A 22,591-nucleotide genomic window follows, 5' to 3' on the forward strand; every position below is an offset into this window, starting at 1 on the left:
CATAATACTATTATTATTTTTTGCACACTCACCAGTGACATCCAAAAATAAATTGTGTGACATTGTGGCTATTTTGTAAAGTTGTTTGATTTATTATAAAATTAGATTAGATACATGTTTTAAAAAGGCAAAAACAAACAAATTTTTGGTTAATTTTGCTGAGAATCTGTAGCTCTAGACTTCATTGTTGGCATCAATAATCTGTTGCTTTAGGTCCTCATAGGTGGGCAAGTTCTGTCGATTGTCAAAAAAAATGGTACAAATTCATATAATCTATATATTAGCCATTTTACAGATTTCACATCGAAAAGCATGGGTAAATGTATTATTAATCAACTTACGGATCGTTTTGGCGATAGTTGTTAGTATGTTTAATGACGTGAGTAAGCTCAGATTATTTTCATAATACAACGGTGATGAGAATCAAATCGATTATGGACATAAAGCAACGAGTAATTTACGAAGACTAGCTCGAGGCCTCCTTGTGATCACCTACCTGCCAGTAATTGTCCTCCCAGCTGGGGAACATGCGCTTGAAAACCTGCGGCTCCTTGCCCTGAGGAACGCCGATGATGCTCACCGTATCGATGGTGCGAGCAGTGGGCTCCACTTGTGTGTAAAACTGTGGACAAAGTGAAAATATGGAATCAGATGCGAAGCAAGCGATGGTGTGTGATATAACAACCTTAGCCATGTCTAGAATCCTGAGATTTTCCATCACGGTAGCACCCGAACCAACCCAGAGGTAAAGCTCGTCCCCGGCATCCAGCAGCATGACATCGTCCGAGTCCAAATCCTCCTGCTCGTACTTAGCCACTTCCTCGATCCTCACAAGTCCTCTCGAGCCCAAACGGCAGTGGAAGAGTCGCGGCTCCAACAGCGGAGCCCCAAGGTCACCCAAGCTGCGATCGTACTGTCCCTCACCGTTCAACTCCTCCCAGAACTCCTCTGGCTCCGCACCTTCCTCCACATTTTCAATCTCGGCGTCATCCCAGTAGTGCGTGAAACGATCCAGGGCGGCTTTTTTCTCAAAGGCAGATGCGCCCAAGCCGTTCCAAATGTAGATCTTGTGCGACTTGCCGGAAAGAAGGGCAAACGCATCTCCTGAGGCCAAGGATAAGCTTTCGGCGGGCACCTCGCTGGCATGGATGTCGCTTTCGACGGTGCCGCGGATGCGGAAAAGCTGCGCCGTTACCGGCAGAGCAGTGTAGGATGTCAGCAACTTTCCCTTGAAGATCTTGTAGAAGTGCCGCGGCTCGTGGTCCTGGTTGGTCACCACGAGGAGACCGCTCTTTTCTTTTGAAAGAGTGAGACCCTCCTGAAAGGCTCGCTCCTTGACGTTGGCGGGGGCCTTTACTCCGTGCCAGACATAGGATATGGAGCCCGAGTCTCCGTTGTTGGCCTCGTAGTTGTAGGTCAGGAGGTATGAGCCGAAACCCAGAAGGGGAAGGTTCTCCTCAAAGGCGACTGTGTTGACCAGGATCTCGTTAGACCCGGGCTTCGCAACAAACTGTGTAATGGTCTCAATGCTGTTTTGACCATGATCAGGCATGAACCCAAAGGCGCGACCGCCGCTCTTCTTCAGCTGAGTCACCACAGCGTCGATTTCGTCGAGATCCAGCGACTCATCAGATCCGATGTTCAAGGCCGATCGAATGAGGCGGGTGTGCGCCATTCCTGCATCACGCCATGTGGCAAAGTACTGCTTAAATGGTGCGGACTCTGCGCCCTCGACAATGCGGTGGATTTGGGTCCAGGCCGGGTACTTCTTGGTGCGCAGGAACTCCTGCGCCTTGGCCATGGCGTCCGTCTTCTCCTTCTGCGTGGCGCCCTTTCCGACCCACACGAAAATGCCGGAGCCGGTGTCCAGGATGAAGCATTCGCGGGTGTCCAGCATGGCCTGGGTGAGTGGTTTTTGGGCAACTTCGTCCACCTTCAGCTTTCCACTGGCGTCGCTGACCTTGTAGAGAGAAACGGCGGCGGCGTCTGTCCTCTCGAACGCGCCATCCTCGTCGGCAGTGGACTCCTCGGGCACCTGGGCAGCGGATCCGGATCCGAGCACGTCGAAGAACTGTTGCTTGTCGGAATCAGTGCTGAAGTCGTCGATGATCTGGACACGGGCTCGACCGTTGTGATCCTGATCCCGGATCTGGTTTGCAGCGCTGATCGCCTTCAGCTTCTCCACACGCTTTGCCTGGGAGCCCACGTAGACATAAATATCGCTGCCGGCATCCAAAATGAAGCAGTCGCCCTTGTTCATCGACGAAACGGACAGGTTCACCTGGCGGACGCGCACGTTGCGTTTGCCCTTGACCTGGAACAGTCGCTTTTCCCCCTGTGCATTGGTTTCCACGTGCTTGAAGCCCGTTCCGACGCCGCCTTGCTCGTAGCGAATGCCTGTAGCGAAGGACTGTTTAATGACAAGCACCGTCAACTAGATTCCACTAGGCTTACCGTTCTTAAAGTACCCAAGGAACAGCTGGGACTCATGGTCCTGCACTTCGCGATGCTGGACAGGGCCTCCGTTCAGCAGGTCATCCAACTGGACGGTGAGAATGGCTGCAGCTCCGGCCTCATCGGTAGAGGTCTCGGACCCCAGCCAGAAGTGCACATCCCAGGATAGTTTTTTGTCCTTCTTGTTTTCAATTGTCTTGAATAAATAAAGGGTTTTTTAATAAAATATATAATTTAGCTAAGGTCGGATGGTCAAATTATTAGAAAACAAATTGTCTTAGCTTAAGAAATAATTTATTTTCTGTTTAAATTTATTACCATCAATAACCTTAGCTTAGTTTCTTTAACTAGAAACTATATTTTCTGAAACTTTTGAAATGTTTCAAAAAATGTAGAATTTTGTTTCTTTTGATAGCGAAATACACTTACATTGAGAACAATGAACGAATCTCCAGTGTAGAATTTTCCATAGTTATTTTTCGGATAGGCGACGGGCTCGAAATCCTGGGGAAAAAAGTTAAATTATTCCATAGTCCATTGTTGCGACTGTTTAGTCTAAACATTTATTTCTGGAACCGCATGCTCTGCGTTATAAACAAAAGCATCCCATTTGAACCTAATAAATTTGGCTGATGTCCGAGTTAATTAAAAAAAAAACGGCATCGATTGTATACATTTCGACTGGACGGGAGAGAATGGATGAATATATTTATGAACACATGGCAGCCACACTGCGCGAGTTCAGTGAATAGAAGGGAAAATCGACAGAGCTGACGGCACGAGCCGTCGATTGCGAAAAGGCGTCGTCCGCTGTCCACCACTTTCTCCCCGCTCTTTCTCCTCAGCCTTCTGGGCGCCACTGCATGAGCAGCGCATTCGTGCGTGGGCTGTGAACTCTTTCCAAGCGATGTTAACAAGCGCCAGCTATTTATACGCTTCTCCGAACGCGAGCAGAGTGAAATTGGGCCCAAAAATATGACTCACCTCGATGCGCCAGATCTCCAGGCCGGGAGTGCGGCCGGCGTTGGCGAAGGCCGGATTCATGATGCGTCTGCCGGGCTGCTTGCTGTTCTGGCCGCTGGGCTGGATCTGGCTGGTTGGCACGGGGAAGGCTGGACGGGTGTTGAAGGTGCCGGCTGAGCAGGGACTGCAGGAGAGTGCTACCAACACAAGCAGGCTAAAAGCAGACAACCGATTTCTGGCTTAAGAATTCGCGAAATACATTTTGAAGTTTTTAAGATTTATGAATTCAAACCTTGTTTTCATACATATGTATATAACCGGATGTCTGTTATCACAGAAAAATCTAGAGGAAAACAATCAGACGATAACCGTCTATGTACTATACACATTGGAACAATTTGTTTGGTTCCTCCATTGTGAGGAGGATACTAAAATCGGATCTGCTGACTTTCAATCATATAATTTTTTATAAAGGATAACAGACTGATACGCAGATATTTATACAGAAATATTTTTATATAGAAGGACAGACCGATAGGCTAATTTCAATAAAGTGCTTTTTAATAATATAATACCGGCATTGCAAAACTTATATTAAATAATTTTAAGCCCCCTTCGTATAGGGTATAAAAACCGATTAGGCTATCTGGTTGATAGCTTTTAAAAGGGAACCACTAAAACCTATATAAATCGATGGAGTGATAATACGCTCAGCAAGGGTAAACAAATTAATAGCACATAGAATTTTCCTCTTTCTGAACTAAATACATACGTATTTTTACTTGTGAATCATGCCCATAAAAGGCCATAAAATAATAGACACACCAAATATGTCACAAGCGTTTATGGCGAACCCCGACAATGAATATTTTTGTCGTCGTATGACTTATTCCACAGACAACTTTAACGCACTTACTCTACTTCAAACTGGTGTGAGCGATGTTGTATCGAGATTGCGCTAATTATTCTGGGGGAACCTTGTTATATTAAACTCTACCGGAGCTTTCTAGCCAGCGAACTGTTCACTTGCATTACCTGGAGATGACTGCCATGCTGACGGCGCCTGGCGCTGCCATTTCGAGTTGCCTCTTTCTTGGGTCGACTGCGGTTGCGGCGAGGAGATTCCCGGGAGCTTTGTTTTTTTGTTGCGATAAATATAACAAGTGGCGTATATCGTATACGCCCGATGTGTTTGGATATACGTTATTATGTATTTGCCTTTGTTTTTATCGCCGCGTTTGTTTCCAGATCAAACAGAGACGATTGTTTTCGCTGATTCCAGCTGAGAGTGTGTAAACTGTAATAAAGAGAATCATCAAGTTAGTTAAGAGCTACAAAAATACGATTCTACGTCTTGGTGAGCGATGTTTACATTTGCAAGTTGATAGCTCTCAAGTGTTTAGCCACCCAACAAACAAAGTTTGGGAGCTACACCATTTTAACTCCCCCAAACTTGTTGGAAAAAATAAATTAATTGTCTTGGAAAATAAATTCGAATCAATAAATATACTGAAAAGTTGTTGCTCTCATCTTGCATGATATCATTTTCGCATCAACAGTGTGATGTTTGATCAGAGCATAAGGCCACAGTGTGAATAAAAAGGCGGCACGCATGTTTTTACATATTGTCATTCAGGTAATTAGTTTTGCGACTTGGCTGGCATGGGTATGATATCATGATTGCTCATGTCAAGCGGCAAGCCCATTTAGCCCTTCCTTGCAACTGGGTCACAGCCCAAAAAATAAAAGAAACAAAGTTTAAATTGAGTGCTCCTACGTGGGAATGGAATCAAAGATATCTGTGCGTCAGAGATGGCGGACATTGTTATAGCCAAAATATAGAATTTAGATAAATAGACTTAATACATCCTCATCCCCCCTCATCCTCCTCCTTTATACATACAGTCAGCACAAAATTTATTCGGACACTGTCTATTATCAAGTTTAACAGCTTATTTGCAGGAATTTTCGTAATTTTAGCAGGTTTTTTTGTACGTATCATAGAAACAGTGATTTTCAGAAGACATTTCACAAACAAAAATTTAATTTTTTAAATTAGCCTTAAAAATATTGAAAGAAAAGCAAAAAAATTGCTAAAATGTTGCACAAAAATTATTCGTACATTTCTCATTTATTGTGTTTATTTCTGAACTCAACGGTAATCGGTGATTCTTTTTAAAGTAGTTTAGTTGAAATTACTTCGGAGTAATTTTCTGCATGCTTTTTTTTTTGTTTATTGTTAGTTTTTATGTGTTTTTTTGATGCGATTGGTCAAAATGGAAGGAGTTCAAGATTTGTCACTAGATTTTCGAAAATCTATCTTAAATTAATTTTTGGAAAATCGTAGTTATTGCGAAATCGGTCGTATTATTGGCAAATCACCTTCCACAATAAATAGTATAATCAAAAAATACTTAAAAACGGAATAATGAGCTTCAAATCACAAGAAAGCTTGAAGGTCTAAGATTCTGTATTCACGTGAGGGACTGAAATTTATATTTATAGTCCTGAAAAATCCGAAAACAACATCTACAACAATTCAAAAGAATGTAGAGCAAGCGAAAATAAAAGAAGTTTGGGCCCAAACCGTCCGAAACTACCTGTACAAGGCTGGTTTACATGGCAGAGTTACTCGTCGAAAGCAATTAATTTCTGCCATCAACAAAAAAAGCGTTTGGAGTTCGGAAAACGGCATATAACCACCCTGATTCGTTTTGGGAGAACGTAGTTTTTAGCGACGAATCCAAATTTTATATATTTGGACACTATGGGCCCTCGAAAGTGTGGAGGAAACCAAATGAAGCCATGAATGAGAAGAACTTAATTCCAACTGTTTAGCATGGTGGCGGGAATGTAATGATTTGGGGGTGTGTATCGGCAGGAGAAGTCGGTTAAATGGTCTTTATTGACGACAAAATTAATAAGAATATGTACAAAAACATTTTAAGCGAAAATTTGATTCCAAGTGATATAAAACTTGGTCTAGATCCGAAGACATTGTTGTTTCAACAAGACAACACTCTTCGTCTTTGGTGCAAGAGTGGCTTTTATATCACTGCAAGCAGCTGAAAACACCTTTCCAGTCACCTGATTTAAATCCCATAGAACATGTGTGAGATATTCTTGAGAAAAGGATTCGGAAGCACGTCATTTCGTCCAGGGAGTCCTTAAAAACTTCATTGATGGCTGAATGGGGTCAAATTAGCGCTAATGAGACAAGCAACTTGGTAAAAAGCATGGGTCGACGCTTACAAGCTGTCATTGATGTTAGTGGAGGACCCACCAAATATTAAAAATATTAAAACATCAAGAAATATGTTTTTTTTTTAATATTATATGAAGTGTACGAATAATTTCTGTGCGTAAAATTGTGACTTTTCAAGTTCATTTAAGAAAATATCTCATTATACTGTTGAAAGTACCTTATTTTTTTGTTAAAATATATTCTAAGAATGTTAGCCTTTACGATGAAATATAAATTGTTTGGTTTCGTTACGTTTTTATTGAGTTATTAATGAATCAAATTGAAAATCACGGGTGTCCGAATAAATATTGTGTTGACTGTAGGTTTCAAAAATACAACATATGTATGTATGTGCATTATAACTCTTCGAGTACCAAAAATCTGTTCAAAATATTTTTGCCATTTGCGGTCACGTTCTGTGTCATTTTTAAGTTTGAGTTTTTTCCGCAGGCAGTTAACAATTTTTTCACGAGTTATGAATATGAATTATGCCTAAACAGTACTATGGTACATATGTATATGTACACGGGAATTTATGTATGTATGTGTGTACATATATACCCAAGCTTATACTGTAGTTAAAGGATGACAGCTCGTCAATTAATCACACTTAATAAAAAGTAACGAACCCGTCAATAAAGCAGACAGCCAATATTTACATAATTGTCAACCTATTTTTCGAAATAAATTAAAACCTACTAGTATTTTTATTGTGATAGGGACTTCCGTTCTTGTCATTTGTGTACTTGGGGTTTCTTTAGAATCAAAGGTTTCGATCCCAGTTCAGTTTATATATTTCAAAACAATTGATAAGCCAGAGCAGCATCTAATTATTCTAAATGAGCTTTAAAATTGATAGCATTGAAAGTTGTTGATCTGTATAATAATGATTGCATTTGCATTTATGTAATCAGCCTTCAATTGTACTGAATTAGGCTTGCCGATTGTTCCTGGCTTTAACTATTTACATACTCAAACAAAAAAGGGGTTACACGATTTTTTGTAGGACTTTAGAGCAGAACGGTAGGTATCACAAAATATAACTTAGGGCAATCAATTACTTACTTGTAGGTCAATACGATCAGCGCGATTTCAGACGATCCCGGTGCGATCGATTGGGAAAACAACGCTGCGAACGACAGGTAGAGCTCTGTCTCAGACACTAAACGAAAGCCAAAGCTCGTCTTTGCTTTTATAAAATTTTTCTCAAGCCCGAATCGCGCTCACGGCAGGGCACAACCGCTCTCTGAGGTTGCTGGATGATTGATAAGCAAAGCTCCGTGAGATAAGTGACGAACCGAACTCAAAACAAAGTGAAAACAAATTTGAAAAAATCCCAGAAACTTACATTTGTGTGTATGTATACTAATCTCCGTCTCTATTTATTCCTGCGTCGTAGTAACCTTATAATTAGGTGGTGGTAGTGGTTTAGTAATCCGGCGCATTGTTTGACAGATAGTCGCGACGTCCAATGTTTAAAGCCTGCTTGTTCTGAAAGGCCTCCAGCTTCGGGAACACCGTGATGCGATGGCCCAGACCGCCACAGTAGGTGCAGCCATGCGAGTCGCCCAGGTCCTGGTGGTCGGCCTCTGGGGCAAACTCGACTAGGAAGTCGGCCATTTCCTGCTTGTCCTCGATGAGGAGGTGCTTTAGGTCGACCAGTACAGACTGTTCGGTGATCTTGTTAATGAGCGTGGTGGCCAATCCCTTGGTGTTGGAGCGCCCTGTTCGGCCTGTGCGATACACATTGTTCTCGATATCGTCTAGCATCGTAGTTAATGTTCGAGGCCACGTCGGTAGCCACCAGGACGTCTTCTTTCCCCATGCGGCCGGTCCTCCTGATCCTTGCCGCCGTGTATGGCCACCGCCTCCACGCCCTTTAGCAGCAGGTACTCATGTATGCAATCCACGTCCTGCTTCTTTTCGGCAAAAATGAACACGGGCGGGGCCGTCTTCTGCTGACAGTCCAGCACAACCTTAGCCTCCTGCTTCACCTACTCCACCTGCTGAGCGACGTTCATCGACGCTGCTCCTGCGCGACCCACATTTATGGTGGTCGCCAGGAGGTCTTGATGGACTCCTCGTATTTAATGCCCTTTGCCAATTCGGCCACATCCATCAGGGCCTTCTGCTGGGCGATTCTCTTCAGAATCTTCTCCTCCTCACGCTGCTTTACCACGGCGCTCAGATTTTTGGCCTCCGTAATCTTTTTCAGCTTTGTGTGCTAATCTAGCAAACTGAAGTTGTACTTGTGTTCCAGGTCTCAGCATGGCTCCCTGCGTCGTCCTCATTCTCGTTCTCGCTCGAGGACTTGGGCTCCGAGGCCAGTTGCCGATCCGGCCCAGCTTCATCATGTGCTGCTTTTTCCCCTCCTTCACCGGCACGTTGTCCATTTCCCCGTCTTGGGAGTGTTTCAAGGATTTCCGGCAACGTTTAATCTGTGCCATTCTAGCTTATCTGTGTCTGACTTTTTGATGGACTGATTGTAAACAAACCCACGGTATAGTGTGGCCGCTTCATTATAACCAACCGTGAAAATATACTGAGTATACACGAGCGTCGATAATCATAATATGGTGATTTCGAAACAAAGTAATTTCACTAATGGGTGTTTTCCCTGCACGAAATGTAAACCTACACTGGATTCACAAACGAATTATGAGCATTAAAATAGTGTGATAAGGCGCAAATTGCTATTTGAAAACAATATGCCTTTATACCCTCTTTCTATAGAGTCCATCCGTTCGAAACGGTTGGGATTTTCTACAAATGTGAAACACCGATTCCCACAGAGCACATCCTATAACAGCTGATCTGAACAGTTTTGACTATAAAAAATCAAGCGACCGTTGTTGAAGTCTATTCTGCGACACTTAAATAAATAACTTACCAACTATTTTGGCATCTGTTCGAAAGCAAAATCTAGCCAATTCAGAGGAGTGGGAAGTCGACGAAAGGAGCAAATGCCACGAAGTGTGGAAAATGGTAAGTGCTCTTAAATTCTATTAAAAATACTATTTAAGTATGCGTTTTATATCAAACATTTTGGGACATTTTGGGAAAAGGATATACCGGAATACAACGACGAGTTTTTCAAAGAAATTTTTCGTATGGAGAAGAGGACCTTTTTGTTTTTGGTGGACCGACTAGGTGTTTTGCGAAAGAAGGAAACCAACTGGCGAAAAGCAAGTATTCTTGAAAAGAGGATTCATATAGCCTTGTACACTTTGGGATCAACCGCCGTTCCATCAGAAGGCTTTTTGGAGTTGCTCAAAATTTAGTTGGTAAAAAATAAAGGTAATTAAATATAAATATGTTTGGATTTTGTTCCATTAAAATTTCATTTTATTTTTAAATTAACCTACCTATTCTACATTCTTTAATTCTTTGATTTTCTCAACATATCCAACAAATCGGATTGGAATTTAGCTTGGCTGTCTATCATCCTCGAAATTATTTCGGTCTGCTTTTCCTGCTGCTCCAGTCTACTGTGAAATTAAAAACAATGAATTATTACAAATATAAACAGCATTTATTGTTCATACCTGTTATTTTGGCGCCTTCCATTTTCAAAAGTTTTACGTCTCATTGTTTACGTTTTCGTAGTGAATGTTTCAATTTTCACTGTAAGAAGAAGAACTGAGAGTTGCACCGAAATAACATCGCCTAACTATCGCATAAAAAAGTCCGTCAAATTTGGATGGGGAACTAAATGGGAAATGGCAAAACCTTATGGACCATTCGTACAACGGATGGTGAATGGATCTCTGTGGGAAGACTAAATTATAGACCATCCTTTCAACGGATGGTGGACTGATCTCTGTATGAAGACGGCATAAATCTCGGACTGCGCGACATCAAGCAGCGTTTACCAGCCGGCATGATCGTGGGCCTTGGCACAGACGTTTTGAGTAAAAACTCCGCCAGTTCAGGAAGCCCTATTGCGCGCTCTGAACATGTCCAAGAACCTGGACTTCATCAAAAAGCAGAACATCCACAGAGGCAAAAAACAAAAAATCCCAGCTATGTTCAACTGTACTACAAGCAGGCACTCTACATACATGGCCACATTGGGCGGCGACAGGACCGGAAACTTCGTATTGGGCAAAAAAAATTATGGGCTAGTGGACGTCATCATCATAGAACACCCGTCCGGAGGCTGAACGGAGAAGGTTATATATGTACATACACAGGCAGCAAACGCAACATTTTACAGATCTTCGTGGCCGAATAGGGTAATTACACATTTAACAGTGGTATTTATTTTTATAGCGACAAAAATTGCAGCGGATATTTCATATCCGAAGCTTTGATTTTTATGGGATGATGGATAATTTTTTAGTGGATGATCGCCGAGGTCTAAGGGATCTAAGGGTCTATTTCTCAATGGGGGACTGCTATTGGATGCAAAAGGAATGTTGGAACTGGATTTGTTGTTATACAAATTGAGTGTTATGTCCTCGGATGGCTCTTTCATAAGCAATTGCACTAGACTCCGTTAAGAGGACAACAATTAACACCAATTGCGAACTAAACCGAATTCATCCATAGCCGTGGGATTTTTTTCGAAATCTGTCCATGCATTGTTTAGTTCTATAAACATGAGCTTGGCAATCTCCTCGTTTTCGGTTCCATTATTCTGTAAAATAAAGTGGATTAAAGCATTTACCTCTCCGGGGACTTGTCACTCACCTTATCAGGATGCACTGCAACACTGTCGGTACGCCTTCTTGACCTCCACCAAAGTATTTAAGGTGGACATCATGAGGGGCTGCCAATTGGCGTTCTGCCACAACACCGTCTGTAGAGAGCAGAGAAGACTACGGATATCCTTACCGGTGCTCTAGAAAGGGGATATTGAAAAGGGGTTTTCATCTTACTTAGCCACTGCCTTACCCATTTCGTAATGTGCACTTTCTCGGGTTTCATGTTGGAATCAGGAATAAACCAGAGAAAGTGGAAAGAGAGTCACGGTAATGACGTAGACCAAAAATGCAGAGAACCTAAAAATCTAAAAAAAAAATAACATCACTTCGTCTTCTCAAGAGTTTTTTGTATCATTGCGGAATTCCTGTGGCCACATCCATATCCCTAACTAAGTCCCTTTTCCGCATTTAATTATATTAAGCACTTCGTATAGGTTATAAAAATGCAATTAGGCTATGTCAGGGCAATAAAAATTAATTCCATATTGAGTTTTCCTTTTTCTGGATACATATGTACGTATTTTTACAAATGAAATATGCCCATAAAATGCTTTAAAATAATAGAAACACCAAATTCATCGCAAGCGTTTAAGACGAACGCCGAAAATGAATAATTTCGTAGTCGAATGATTTATTCCACACAGGACTTACTCTATTAAAAACTCAATTAAGATTGCGCTAATTAACTCTGTAAGAACCTTGATTCAACTCAATCGGAGCTTTCTAGCTAACGAACTGTTCACTTTCATCACAGAGTAAGAGTCTATATAGAGCCCGAGCCTCTGCCAAACCTCTGCTGAGAGCCATGTTCGATGCTAACTTTGGTTTCCTACCAGATCTTACATGTGCAAAGCAAAAGCTGCGAGAGCTCTCTCTCGCAACAGCCTTAAACAATGATAGCGAACGATTTAGCAATAAATATTCACCATGGAACTCGATTGCATGTTCGATCAAACAACGCCTCTATACATTTCTTACTGTAAGCTTATAACACGAGCCGCTAATGGCGAAAAGGCGTCGCCCGCTGTCCCACCGCTTTCTTCCCGCTCTTTGTCCTCAGCCTTCTGGACGCCACTGCTGCGAACTCTTTCCAAGCGATGTCAACAAGCGCCAGATCGAAAGATCTCTAGGACGCGAGTGCGGCCGGCGTTGGCAAAGGCCGGATACATAACGCGCCTGCTTGCTGTTCTGGCCGCTGGGCTGGATCTGGCCGGTTGGCACGGAGAAGGCTGGACGGGCGTTGAAGGTGCCGGCTAAGCAGGGACTCCAGGAGAGTGCTACCAACACGAACAGACTGAAAGCAGACAGAAGATTTCGGAGTCTCATTGTTTTATTTTCGGACTTACGAAATCGCTAAATATATTTAAAAATTTTTAAGTTTATATACTATACACCTGGGAACAATTCTCTGGTTTTCTTCTTTGTGGTTAAGAATAATTAAATCGGACTCCTATACCATTTGCTGCGCAAATAGTAATTATTTACTATATCAGAATTAAGCTTTTACTTTTGTCAAAATCGGACAACAATGTCATATAGCTGCCATATAAAAGATGTCAAAATGCAGCCCAAAATCGGCATAGCTTCATTGTTTTTAGAAATTAGGCATAGAAATCGAAATGTTAATGAATGAAGTGTGTCATAATGCTTGCATAAGTTATGATTCATAAAAGTGTTTGGCCCCATAACCTATAATTTGAAGATAGATCAAATGGCTCACGAAAACCAAAGTATATAAAAAAAACTCAATTACAAGCATTTGATCAAAATAGTCCAAAACAAATAGTCATAAACAAATAAAAACATTTTAAGGAACTCCTTCAAAACTTTTGAAGGAGTAGTCCGCCAACTAGGTTCTAAAAGGTGGCTCTGGGCGGGATCGTCGGGAAGAAAGATATAAATGTTATAATTGAATCCATGTTTGAGGTAAGAGAAGAGTTGGAATGTACTTGCTTTTTCTTGCTTTTTTGAAAATAAAATAGGGACTACAAATAATGAGTATGTGTTTATTAAAGCAATAAATCAATTACCTATAATCGACATTTAATAGAAAATCATTAAAGTCAATCTAAATCTAATCTAGAAATGGATTCGAATACAACAATAATACAACAACATCAAATTAAGCAACAAAAAACAGTTATATATATATATATATACATAAGTCTTGGAAAACTATATTAGAAGTATTTAAAAATAAATTGGGATTTAAAAAAAGTGAAATTATTACGGTCTTCGAACACGAGCTGATTTCAAACTCACTAATTAAAATTAGAGATTACACAGGCTAATAAAAACTAAATTTGATTTTGTAAAACTAGGTTTCACGCCTAAAACAAAAGGCGTATGTATAAATTTTGAATGCACCATTAACGTTCAAAGCCATTTTTTGAAGTCGAAAACTGATTCTTAAAATTATATACTATACATACATATTTGATTGTATTGAGATCCAGAGAATGCGCATATCAATTGTGTTTCCCTTCTTGTTTTTGGCTATTTCATGACTAAACTATATGTAGACAGTCGTTTTAATACCTGTTCAAACTCTTCCAAATAGGTGGAATAGTAACAAATAAGTATTTTAAAAATATCCTACATTATGTTTTTTACAACTTTTAGAAAAACCCGTGAACAATACTTTTTAAGCTTAAAGCTAAAGAGATTTTATTGAAAAAATAATTTTTAAAAAACCCAGCGTTCTTATCGCTATTTGTTTTCCCATAAAAGTGTTGTTCCCAATCTTTAGACAAACCCGTGACCAATACTTTTTAAGCCTAAAGCTAAAGAATTTTTATTGAAAAAATAATTTTAAAAAAACCCAGCCTTCTTATCGCTATTTGTTGTCCTATAAAAGTGTTGTTCCCAACTTTTAGAAAAACTCGTGACCTATAATTTTTTAAACTTAAAGCTAAAGAGAGTTTATTGAAAAAATAATTTTAAAAACCCATCGTTCTTATCGCTATTTGTTGCCCTATAAAAATGGACCGTGCTAGAGGCATTTATTCAGTCTTCGAAACGAATTCTATAAAGCTTGAAGGTCTTTATACTAGGAGTTAGCCTGTATACTCCATTTTAAAGAAGGATCCGGCCATTTGCTGCAAACCGATTGCGGAAACAATATTTTTGAAACTGTTTTTATACCCTTGCAGAGGGTATTATAATTTTGTTATACCCTTGCAGAGGGTATTATAATTTTGGTCAAAAGTGTGCAACGCAGTGAAGGAGACATCTCCGACCCTATAAAGTATATATATTCTTGATCAGGATCACCTCCTGAGTTGATATAGCCATGTCCGTCTGTCCGTCTGTCTGTCCGTCTGTCTGTCCGTCTGTCTGTTTTTACGCGAATCAGTCTCTCAGTTTTAAAGATATCGAATTGAAACTTTGCACACACCCTTCTTTCCTTTGCACGCAGTATATAAGTCGGAACGGCCGGGATCGGCCGACTATATCCTATAGCTGCCATATAACTGATTGATCGGAAATGCCATAACTCTGCTGTTTGTTAAGTTAGGAAGTTGGGACTTTCTATGGGTTTTATATTTGGCCAATCAATCCGACGTACCAAATTTCATAAGGATCGGCCGACTATATCTTATAGCTGCCATCTAACTGATTGATCGAAAATGCCATAACTTTGGTGTTTGTAAAGTTAGGAAGTTGGGATTTTTTATGGGTTTTATATTTGGCCAATTAATCCGACCTACCAAATTTCATAAGGATCGGCCGACTATATCTTATAGCTGCCATATAACTGATTGATCGGAAATGCCATAACTTTGGTGTTTGTTAAGTTAGGAAGTTGGGATTTTCTATGGGTTTTATTTTTGCCTAATCAATCCGACATATCAAATTTCATAAGGATCGGCCGACTATATCCTATAGCTGCCATATAACTGAACGATTGGAAATGCCATAACTTTGGTGTTTTTAAAGTTAGGAAGTTGGGATTTTTTATGAGTATTAAGAATGCATTATATGAATGATTTTGGAGAATATAATTTGCAGAATATTCTGCAAGGGTATTTCAACTTCGGCTCCGCCCGAAGTTAGCTTTCCTTTCTTGTTTTGTTTTATCAATGTGCTTTAAATGAACACCAAGCATTCAAGCATTCTCAAGATTGATATCGAATGGTTAATTCCTCACCCTTCGTTTTACATAGGACCATATGAGAATGACGTAGGTCTGGTCAAACAAGCTCAAAATTTAATTTTTTCAGGTAATTAACTAATTTAAGTTCATGAACTAATTTAAGTCCATTACCTGAAAAAATAACATTTTGAGCCTGTTTGACCAGACCTATGTCATTCTCATATGGTCCTATGTAAAACGATGGGTGAGGAATTAACCATTCGATATCAATCTTGAGAATGCTTGAATTACAACCCACCGATGAACAATCTGGGTTGGTTGACATTGTATACTTAGGAGGTGGAATTAAACAACTTGCTGCCGTCAGGACAAAATCTGCAACAAGATTTTATGTCACAAATTGGGGTAAAACTATAACTGGCAAGGACAGCCTAAAACTTCAAACAGCAACATTAACCAATTTGAATCATTCGAAATGCCAATTAATTTAAGGCCAATTAATGAATCCCAAATTTGTGCAGGTGGGTTGACCAGCCCCACATGTAATTTGATTTGGGGGTCCGTTCCAGCTTTGGAACTACAGACTGCCGTGGAATCGCTGTCTACACTAATGTAACGCACTATATAAACTGGAATACTATTAAATTGTATTCCTTTATAATTGGTTATTAGTCCGTTTTTGGATATACACCCTTATACGGCTTTTTTTTTGTCTCGTAAAACTTTTTTAATAAATATAAAAAAATAAAATGTAAAAGTTTTTCATTTTATTGCAGTTTTGCATGTTTTATACAGAGGGTATTATAAATTTGGTCAGAAGTTTGTAACGCAGTGAGGGAGACGTTTCCGACCCCATAAAGTCTACATATATATTCTAGATCAGGATCAATAGGGACCATTCGTCCGTCCGTCCGTCTGTTCCAATACCGTTTGCGAGCTCAGCTTAAAAGCTAGCGATGAAACTTTCACAGTCGTCCTAAAACATGTGTACGCAGATCAAGTTTGAAAAGCGCCCCGATCGGACGTCTATATCCTATAGCTCTCATAGGAATAATCGGATATATGTACCTTGCAAGAATTGATGATATTTCGAGCAGTGTAAAAGCTATTGACATAAATCTTTCCAAATCGTATTTTTATACCCTTGCAGAGGGTATTATAATTTTGGTCAAAAGTGTGCAATGCAGTGAAGGAGACATCTCCGACCCTATAAGGTATATATATTCTTGATCAGGATCACCTCCTGAGTTGATATAGCCATGTCCGTCTGTCCGTCTGTCTGTTTCTACGCAAACTAGTCTTTGAGTTAAAGCTATCGAATTGAAACTTTGCACACACCCTTCTTTCCTTTGCACGCAGTATATATGTCGGAACGGCCGGCATCGGCCGACTATATCCTATAGCTGCCATATAACTGATTGATCGGAAATGCCATAACTTTGATGTTTGTAAAGTTAGGAAGTTAGGATTTTCTATGGGTTTTATATTTGACCAATCAATCCGACCTACCAAATTTCATAAGGATCGGCCGACTATATCTTATAGCTGCCATATAACTGATTGATCGGAAGTGCCATAACTTTGGTGTTTGTAAAGTTAGGAAGTTAGGATTTTCTATGGGTTTTATATTTGGCCAATCAATCCGACCTACCAAATTTCATAAGGATCGGCCGACTATATCCTATAGCCGCCATATAACTGATTGATCGGAAATGCCATAACTTTGATGTTTGTTAAGTTAGGAAGTTGGGATTTTCTATGGGTTTTATTTTTGGCCAATCAATCCGACCTACCGAACTTCATAAGGATCGGCCGACTATATCCTATAGCTGCCATATAACTGAACTATTGGAAATGCCATAACTTTGGTGTTTTTAAAGTTAGGAAGTTGGGATTTTTTATGAGTATTAAGAATGCATCATATGAATAATTTTGGAGAATATAATTTACAGAGTATTCTGCAAGGGTATATCAACTTCGGCTCCGCCCGAAGTAAGCTTTCCTTTCTTGTTTTATGCATACCTTGATCAGGGTAAAAGAGCGTGCCGATCGGACGTCTATATCCTATAGTTCCCATACTTTGAGATATAGTAATTATTTACTATATCAGAATTAATAGGCATTCTTGTAACATGTTAATCATGTCTATAAAATGCCAAAAAATAATAGACCCACCAAAATTCGTCACAGGGCGAACTCCGACAATGAATAATTTCTTCGTCGAATTACTTATTTCACCCACCATCGCACTTACTCTACTTCAAACTGGTGTGAGCGATGTTGTATTTATTCAAACCTTGAGTTTCGGGTACAGATGTATACCACCGGATGCCTGTTATCACATAATAATACAGCGGAAAAAAATTAGACGAAATGAACTATTACACATTGGATCAATTCACTTGTTTCCTCCTTCGTGGTTGAGGATGTTAAAATCGGACGCCTATACCATCTGCTGGGCGAATGAATGACTTTACGGCGCATAGTTTTTCTTTATCTGCACTAAAGACATATTTTTAAATGTGAATCATGCCCATGAAATACCATAAAATAATTGATCCACCATTTGCGTTCACGTTCTGTGCCATTTTCAAGTTTTAGTTTTTTTCGCAGAACACATATTGTTCACTAGATTTGAAAATGAATTATGCCTAAATATAGTACTATAGTACTTTGCACACGGGAATATATGTATGTATGTACGTATGTACATATATAGACCCAGGCTAATCCTGTAGTTAAAAGATGACAGCTCATTCATTAATCAGACTTAATAATGAGTTAAGAACCCAAAACTACAGAAGGCAGTCGATATTTGTATCACCCTATTTTCCTAAATAAATTAAAATTACTTGTATTTTTATTGTGTTGGGGACTTCCGTTCTAGTAATCATTTGTGTACGTTGGGTTTCTTTAGAATCATTAAGTTTAATCTATATTGATAAGTTAAAGCAGCGTCAAATTAAACAAAACAAGCTCAACAAAATAAATGCTTTAAAAGTTGTTGATCCTTATACAAATTTTTGCATTTATGTAATCAGCTTTATATTGTACTGAATTAGACTTGCCGATTGTTTCTTGCTTTACTATTTACGTACTCAAAAAAACAGGGTTAAAGGATTTTTGGAGGACTTCAGACCAGAATGGTAGGTATCACAAACTATAACATAGGGCAATCAATTACTTATTAGTAGGTCAATAGGTCAGCGCGATTTCATGCGATCCCGGTGCACAGACAGGTAGAGCTCCTTCTCAGACAATAAACGATAGCCAAAGCTCGTCTTTGCTTTTATAAAATTTTGCTCAATCCCGAATCGCGCTCACGCAAGGCGCGATCGCTCTCTGAAGTTGCTGGATGATTGATAAGCAAAGCTCCGTGCAATATGTGACAAACCGAACCCAAATCAAAGCGAAAACAAATTTAAAAATACTAATCTCCGTCTCTATTTATTCCTGCGCAGTAGTAACCTTATAATTAGGTGGTGGTAGTGGTTTAGTAATCCGCCGCAGTGTTTGACAGATAGTCGCGACGTCCAATGTTTGAAGCCTGCTTGTTCTGAACGGCCTCCAGTTTCGGGCATTCCGTGATGCGATGGCCCAGACCGCCACAGTAGGTGCAGCCATGCGAGTCGCCCAGGTCCAGGTGCTGGTGCTCGGCCTCTGGCGCCAACTCGTCCAGAAAGTCGGGCACTTCCTGCTTGCCCTCGATGAGGAGGTGCTTTAGGTCGAGCAGTACAGACTGTTCGGTGATCTTGTTAATGAGCGTGGTGGCCAATCCCTTGGTGTTGGAGCGCCCTGTTCGGCCTATGCGATGCACATAGTTCTCGATATCGTCCGGCATGTCGTAGTTTATGACGTGCTGCACGTTGGGGAAGTCCAAGCCCTTCGAGGCCACGTCGGTGGCCACAAGGACGTCTTTTTTCCCCACGCGGTAAGCATCGACGGCCCGCGACCGTTCCTCCTGATCCTTGCCGCCGTGTATGGCCACCGCCTCCACGCCCTTCAGCAGCAGGTACTCATGTATGCAATCCACGTCCTGCTTCTTTTCGGCAAAAATGAGCACGGGCGGGGCCGTCTTCTGCAGGCAGTCCAGCAAATACACAACCTTGGCCTCCTGCTTTACATACTCAACCTGCTGGGTAACGTTCATCGACGCTGCTCCTGCGCGACCCACATTTATGGTGACCGGCTTCACGAGAGCAGAGCGGGCAAAGTTCTGGATCTTTTTTGGCATGGTGGCCGAGAAGAGCAGTGTCTGACGCTGGCCCTTGAAGAAGGAGAATATCGTGCGCACGTCCTCCTCAAATCCCATGTCAATCATCCGGTCAGCCTCGTCCATGCACAAGTAGCGGCACATGTCCAGCGTTAGGATTTTCTTGTCCAGCATGTCCATGAGGCGCCCGGGCGTCGCCACAACGATGTGCACGCCGCGCGAGATCACGTCCACGGCCTCGCTGACCGGCAACCCGCCCATGGCCAAGCAGGAGCGCACCTCAGGCATGCCGCAGGCCTGCAGGTGCTTGCTGTAGTGTTGGATGATCTCGTGCGTCTGTTTGGCCAGCTCTCGGGACGGGCAGATAATCAGTCCGTATGGGCCCTCGTTCCGCTCGAAGGGCAGGCTAAACTCCTGCTCCAGGGCGAACATGATGACAGGCAGCACGAAGACCAGTGTTTTGCCAGAGCCGGTAAAGGCAATGCCAATGAGATCGCGCCCCGCCAGCACAGTGGGCAGGCCTTGGACCTGGATAGGAGTCGGCGTCTTGATGCCCTTGGCCGCCAGACCGTTAAGAATACCTTTGGGGAACTTCATTTCCCGGAAACTGCGGATAGGCGGACTTGGGTTCTCACCCTCCACGAGGATCCTAAGCTGCTTGCGTATATTCTGGCGCTCGTCTTCCGTCATGACTCGAATGTAGCGCGGCGGTCGCCAGGAGGTCTTGATGGGCTCCTCGTACTGGATGCCCTTTGCCAATTCGGCCACACCCATCAGCGCCTTCTGCTGGGCGATGCTCTCCATGATCTTCTCCTCCTCACGCAGCTGCTTCTCCACGGCACTCAGCTTTTTGGCCTCCGCAATCTTTTTCAGCTCTGTGTGCTGGTCAAGCAAACTGATGTTGTACTTGCGTCCCCAAGTCTCTGCGTCGTGAGCCCCCTGCGAGTCATCCTCATTCTCGTTCTCGCTCGAGGACTTGGGCTGCGAAGTCTCCGAGGCTAGTTGCACGATCCGACCCAGCTTCATCATGTGCTGCTTTTTCCGCTCCTTCACCGGCACGTACGGAACATACTCCTCGTTGTCCTGCTCCCCGTCATCCGAGGACTTCGAGGATTTCCGGTACCGTTTAATCTGTGCCATTTCAGCGAATCTGTATCTTCGACTTTTTGATGGCCTGATTGTAAACAAATCCGAGGTATAGTGTGGCCGTTTCAAAATAACAGTCCCCGAAAATATATAGTATTCACGAGCTAAAAGGTATCGATTGTTGATGAACCATATTTGTATCGATGTTGGTTATCAGTGGCCTCCCATCACCATTTTAGTCAAGTAAAAAGTGAGCATTGTGTGAGTTTCGACCAAATTTTAAGAAAGGAAACAGACCTGCCGTCGCCATGTCTATGTCAAAGACCACGAACACCTATAATCGGCAAAACTGGGAGGACGCCGAGTTCCCGATCCTGTGCCAGACTTGCCTGGGCGACAATCCGTACGTGCGGATGATAAAGGAGCGCTTCGGAAAGGAATGCAAGATCTGCACGCGTCCATTCACCATATTTCGTTGGTGTCCTGGCGCCCGGATGCGCTTTAAAAAGACAGAGATATGCCAGACGTGTGCGCGCCTAAAAAACGTGTGCCAGACCTGTCTCCTGGACCTGGAGTACGGTCTTCCCATCCAGGTGCGCGACGCCGCTCTCAAAGTGGCGGACAACATGCCCCAGAGCGACGTGAACAAGGAGTACTACATCCAGAACATAGACGCCCAGCTGCAGGACGGGGATGGCACCGAGGCTGCCGGTGCGGTCGGCCGATCCCTCGCCGCAAACGAGATGCTGTCCAAGCTGGCGCGCACGGCTCCCTACTACAAGCGGAACAGGCCCCACATCTGCTCCTTCTGGGTGAAGGGAGAGTGCAAGCGTGGCGAGGAGTGCCCCTACCGTCACGACAAGCCCAACGAACCAGACGACCCGCTGTGCGAGCAGAACATCAAGGACAGGTACTACGGACGCAATGATCCAGTGGCTGAGAAGATCATGAAGCGGGCAGCCTCGCTCCCCACCCTCGAGCCGCCGGAGGACCGCAACATTACAACTTTGTACGTGGGAAATCTTCCCGAGGAGATAACGGAGCCAGAGCTGAGAGATCAATTCTACCAGTTTGGCGAAATCCGATCTATTGCGTTGGTGCCACGCCAGCAATGTTCTTTTGTGCAGTACACCAAACGGAGCGCTGCCGAGCTGGCCGCCGAGCGAACGTTCAACAAACTGGTGATTCAAGGCCGGAAGGTGAGCATTAAGTGGGCACACTCCCAGGCCAAACAGGGCACCGCCGCCAAGACAGACAGGCGCTTCGACGTCACCGGAATTCCACCGCCCAGCGCTAAGCCAAACGACTACTTCAATCTGCGCCAGGAGCAGATCAACGTCATGCCCGCCGGCATGAAGTTGCACCAGCTGCCATCGAACCTGGTCCCGGCGTCGGCATACCAGATGTACGGTCAGCCGACCTACGCAGCGCCTTATGGCAACGCCAGTTCCACATCTACCTCGAATGTCAGTCTCGACTCTATATCGGTTCCTCCGCCACCTGGCCAAGTACCCTATCCGAGTCAGGACGCCAGCAGGATGGGAGCTGTGAAGAAATAGACTTTTACATGATTTACAATTTTACCGCTTGAAAAAAGCTTTTTCATAAAGTCCAATAAAAAAATCTAAAATAAATTAACTCTAATGTGGACCAAGTTAACGTTTTCTTCATAGAATAGTATACATTATTTATGGTGAGCCAAGGGGGCCGTTTTACTAATACTATCCAAGTACATACAGTAAAAGCGTGAAAACAATTTTTAAAATCCTAGTTTGCCTCTGAATTTCAAATTAACAAGCTTTTTAGAAAACAGTTCATTGTAACAGTGT

General features: G+C 42.3%; 3 protein-coding genes and 1 pseudogene across 4 annotated transcripts; 1 reads left to right on the top strand and 3 right to left on the bottom strand.

Moving 5' to 3' along the window:
* Nucleotides 1-69: 69 nt before the first annotated feature.
* On the bottom strand, nt 70-7,857 carry LOC108041526 (gelsolin). 2 transcript variants are annotated; one of them, XM_044456903.1, is made up of 8 exons: nt 7,727-7,857; nt 4,453-4,714; nt 3,439-3,631; nt 2,884-2,958; nt 2,455-2,650; nt 686-2,397; nt 497-622; nt 70-234 (listed from the first exon to the last, which is right to left on the bottom strand). In XM_044456903.1, exons 2-8 carry the CDS (start codon nt 4,491-4,493, stop codon nt 175-177), a joined length of 2,403 nt encoding a protein of 800 aa, XP_044312838.1. In that variant the 5' UTR covers nt 4,494-4,714; nt 7,727-7,857; the 3' UTR covers nt 70-174. The 2 variants fall into 2 exon arrangements, with proteins under 2 accessions (XP_044312838.1, XP_016974948.1); XM_017119459.2 differs by lacking the exons at nt 4,453-4,714; nt 7,727-7,857 and adding an exon at nt 4,334-4,429.
* A 571-nt stretch (nt 7,858-8,428) lies between these two features.
* On the bottom strand, nt 8,429-9,150 carry LOC108052193 (annotated as a pseudogene).
* Nucleotides 9,151-10,892: 1,742 nt separating this feature from the next.
* On the bottom strand, nt 10,893-20,901 carry LOC108052196 (ATP-dependent RNA helicase abstrakt). Its single transcript, XM_017134535.2, has 5 exons — nt 18,648-20,901; nt 12,346-12,661; nt 11,558-11,672; nt 11,354-11,504; nt 10,893-11,300 (listed from the first exon to the last, which is right to left on the bottom strand). Exon 1 carries the CDS (start codon nt 20,814-20,816, stop codon nt 18,957-18,959), a length of 1,860 nt encoding a protein of 619 aa, XP_016990024.1. The 5' UTR covers nt 20,817-20,901; the 3' UTR covers nt 10,893-11,300; nt 11,354-11,504; nt 11,558-11,672; nt 12,346-12,661; nt 18,648-18,956.
* A 70-nt stretch (nt 20,902-20,971) lies between these two features.
* LOC108052199 (pre-mRNA-splicing factor RBM22) lies at nt 20,972-22,412 on the top strand. Its single transcript, XM_017134537.2, has one exon. The coding sequence runs from the start codon at nt 21,071-21,073 to the stop codon at nt 22,319-22,321; it is 1,251 nt and encodes a 416-aa protein (XP_016990026.1). The 5' UTR covers nt 20,972-21,070; the 3' UTR covers nt 22,322-22,412.
* Nucleotides 22,413-22,591: the final 179 nt, after the last annotated feature.

Source organism: Drosophila rhopaloa, unplaced genomic scaffold (genome assembly GCF_018152115.1).
Source record: "Drosophila rhopaloa isolate 14029-0021.01 unplaced genomic scaffold, ASM1815211v1 contig_155, whole genome shotgun sequence".
Taxonomy (NCBI): domain Eukaryota; kingdom Metazoa; phylum Arthropoda; class Insecta; order Diptera; family Drosophilidae; genus Drosophila; species Drosophila rhopaloa.

Excerpts from the sequence above, each read along its gene's own strand:
- LOC108052199 (XM_017134537.2), top strand. The coding sequence starts at position 21,071 with ATGTCTATGTCAAAGACCACGAACACCTATAATCGGCAAAACTGGGAG.
- LOC108052196 (XM_017134535.2), bottom strand. The coding sequence starts at position 20,816 with ATGGCACAGATTAAACGGTACCGGAAATCCTCGAAGTCCTCGGATGAC.
- LOC108041526 (XM_044456903.1), bottom strand. The coding sequence starts at position 4,493 with ATGGCAGCGCCAGGCGCCGTCAGCATGGCAGTCATCTCCAG. Across the intron at positions 2,959-3,438 it reads TGGAGATCTGGCGCATCGAG|GATTTCGAGCCCGTCGCCTA; the intron begins GTGAGTCATATT and ends TTTTTTCCCCAG. Across the intron at positions 2,398-2,454 it reads CCTTGGGTACTTTAAGAACG|GCATTCGCTACGAGCAAGGC; the intron begins GTAAGCCTAGTG and ends CCTTCGCTACAG.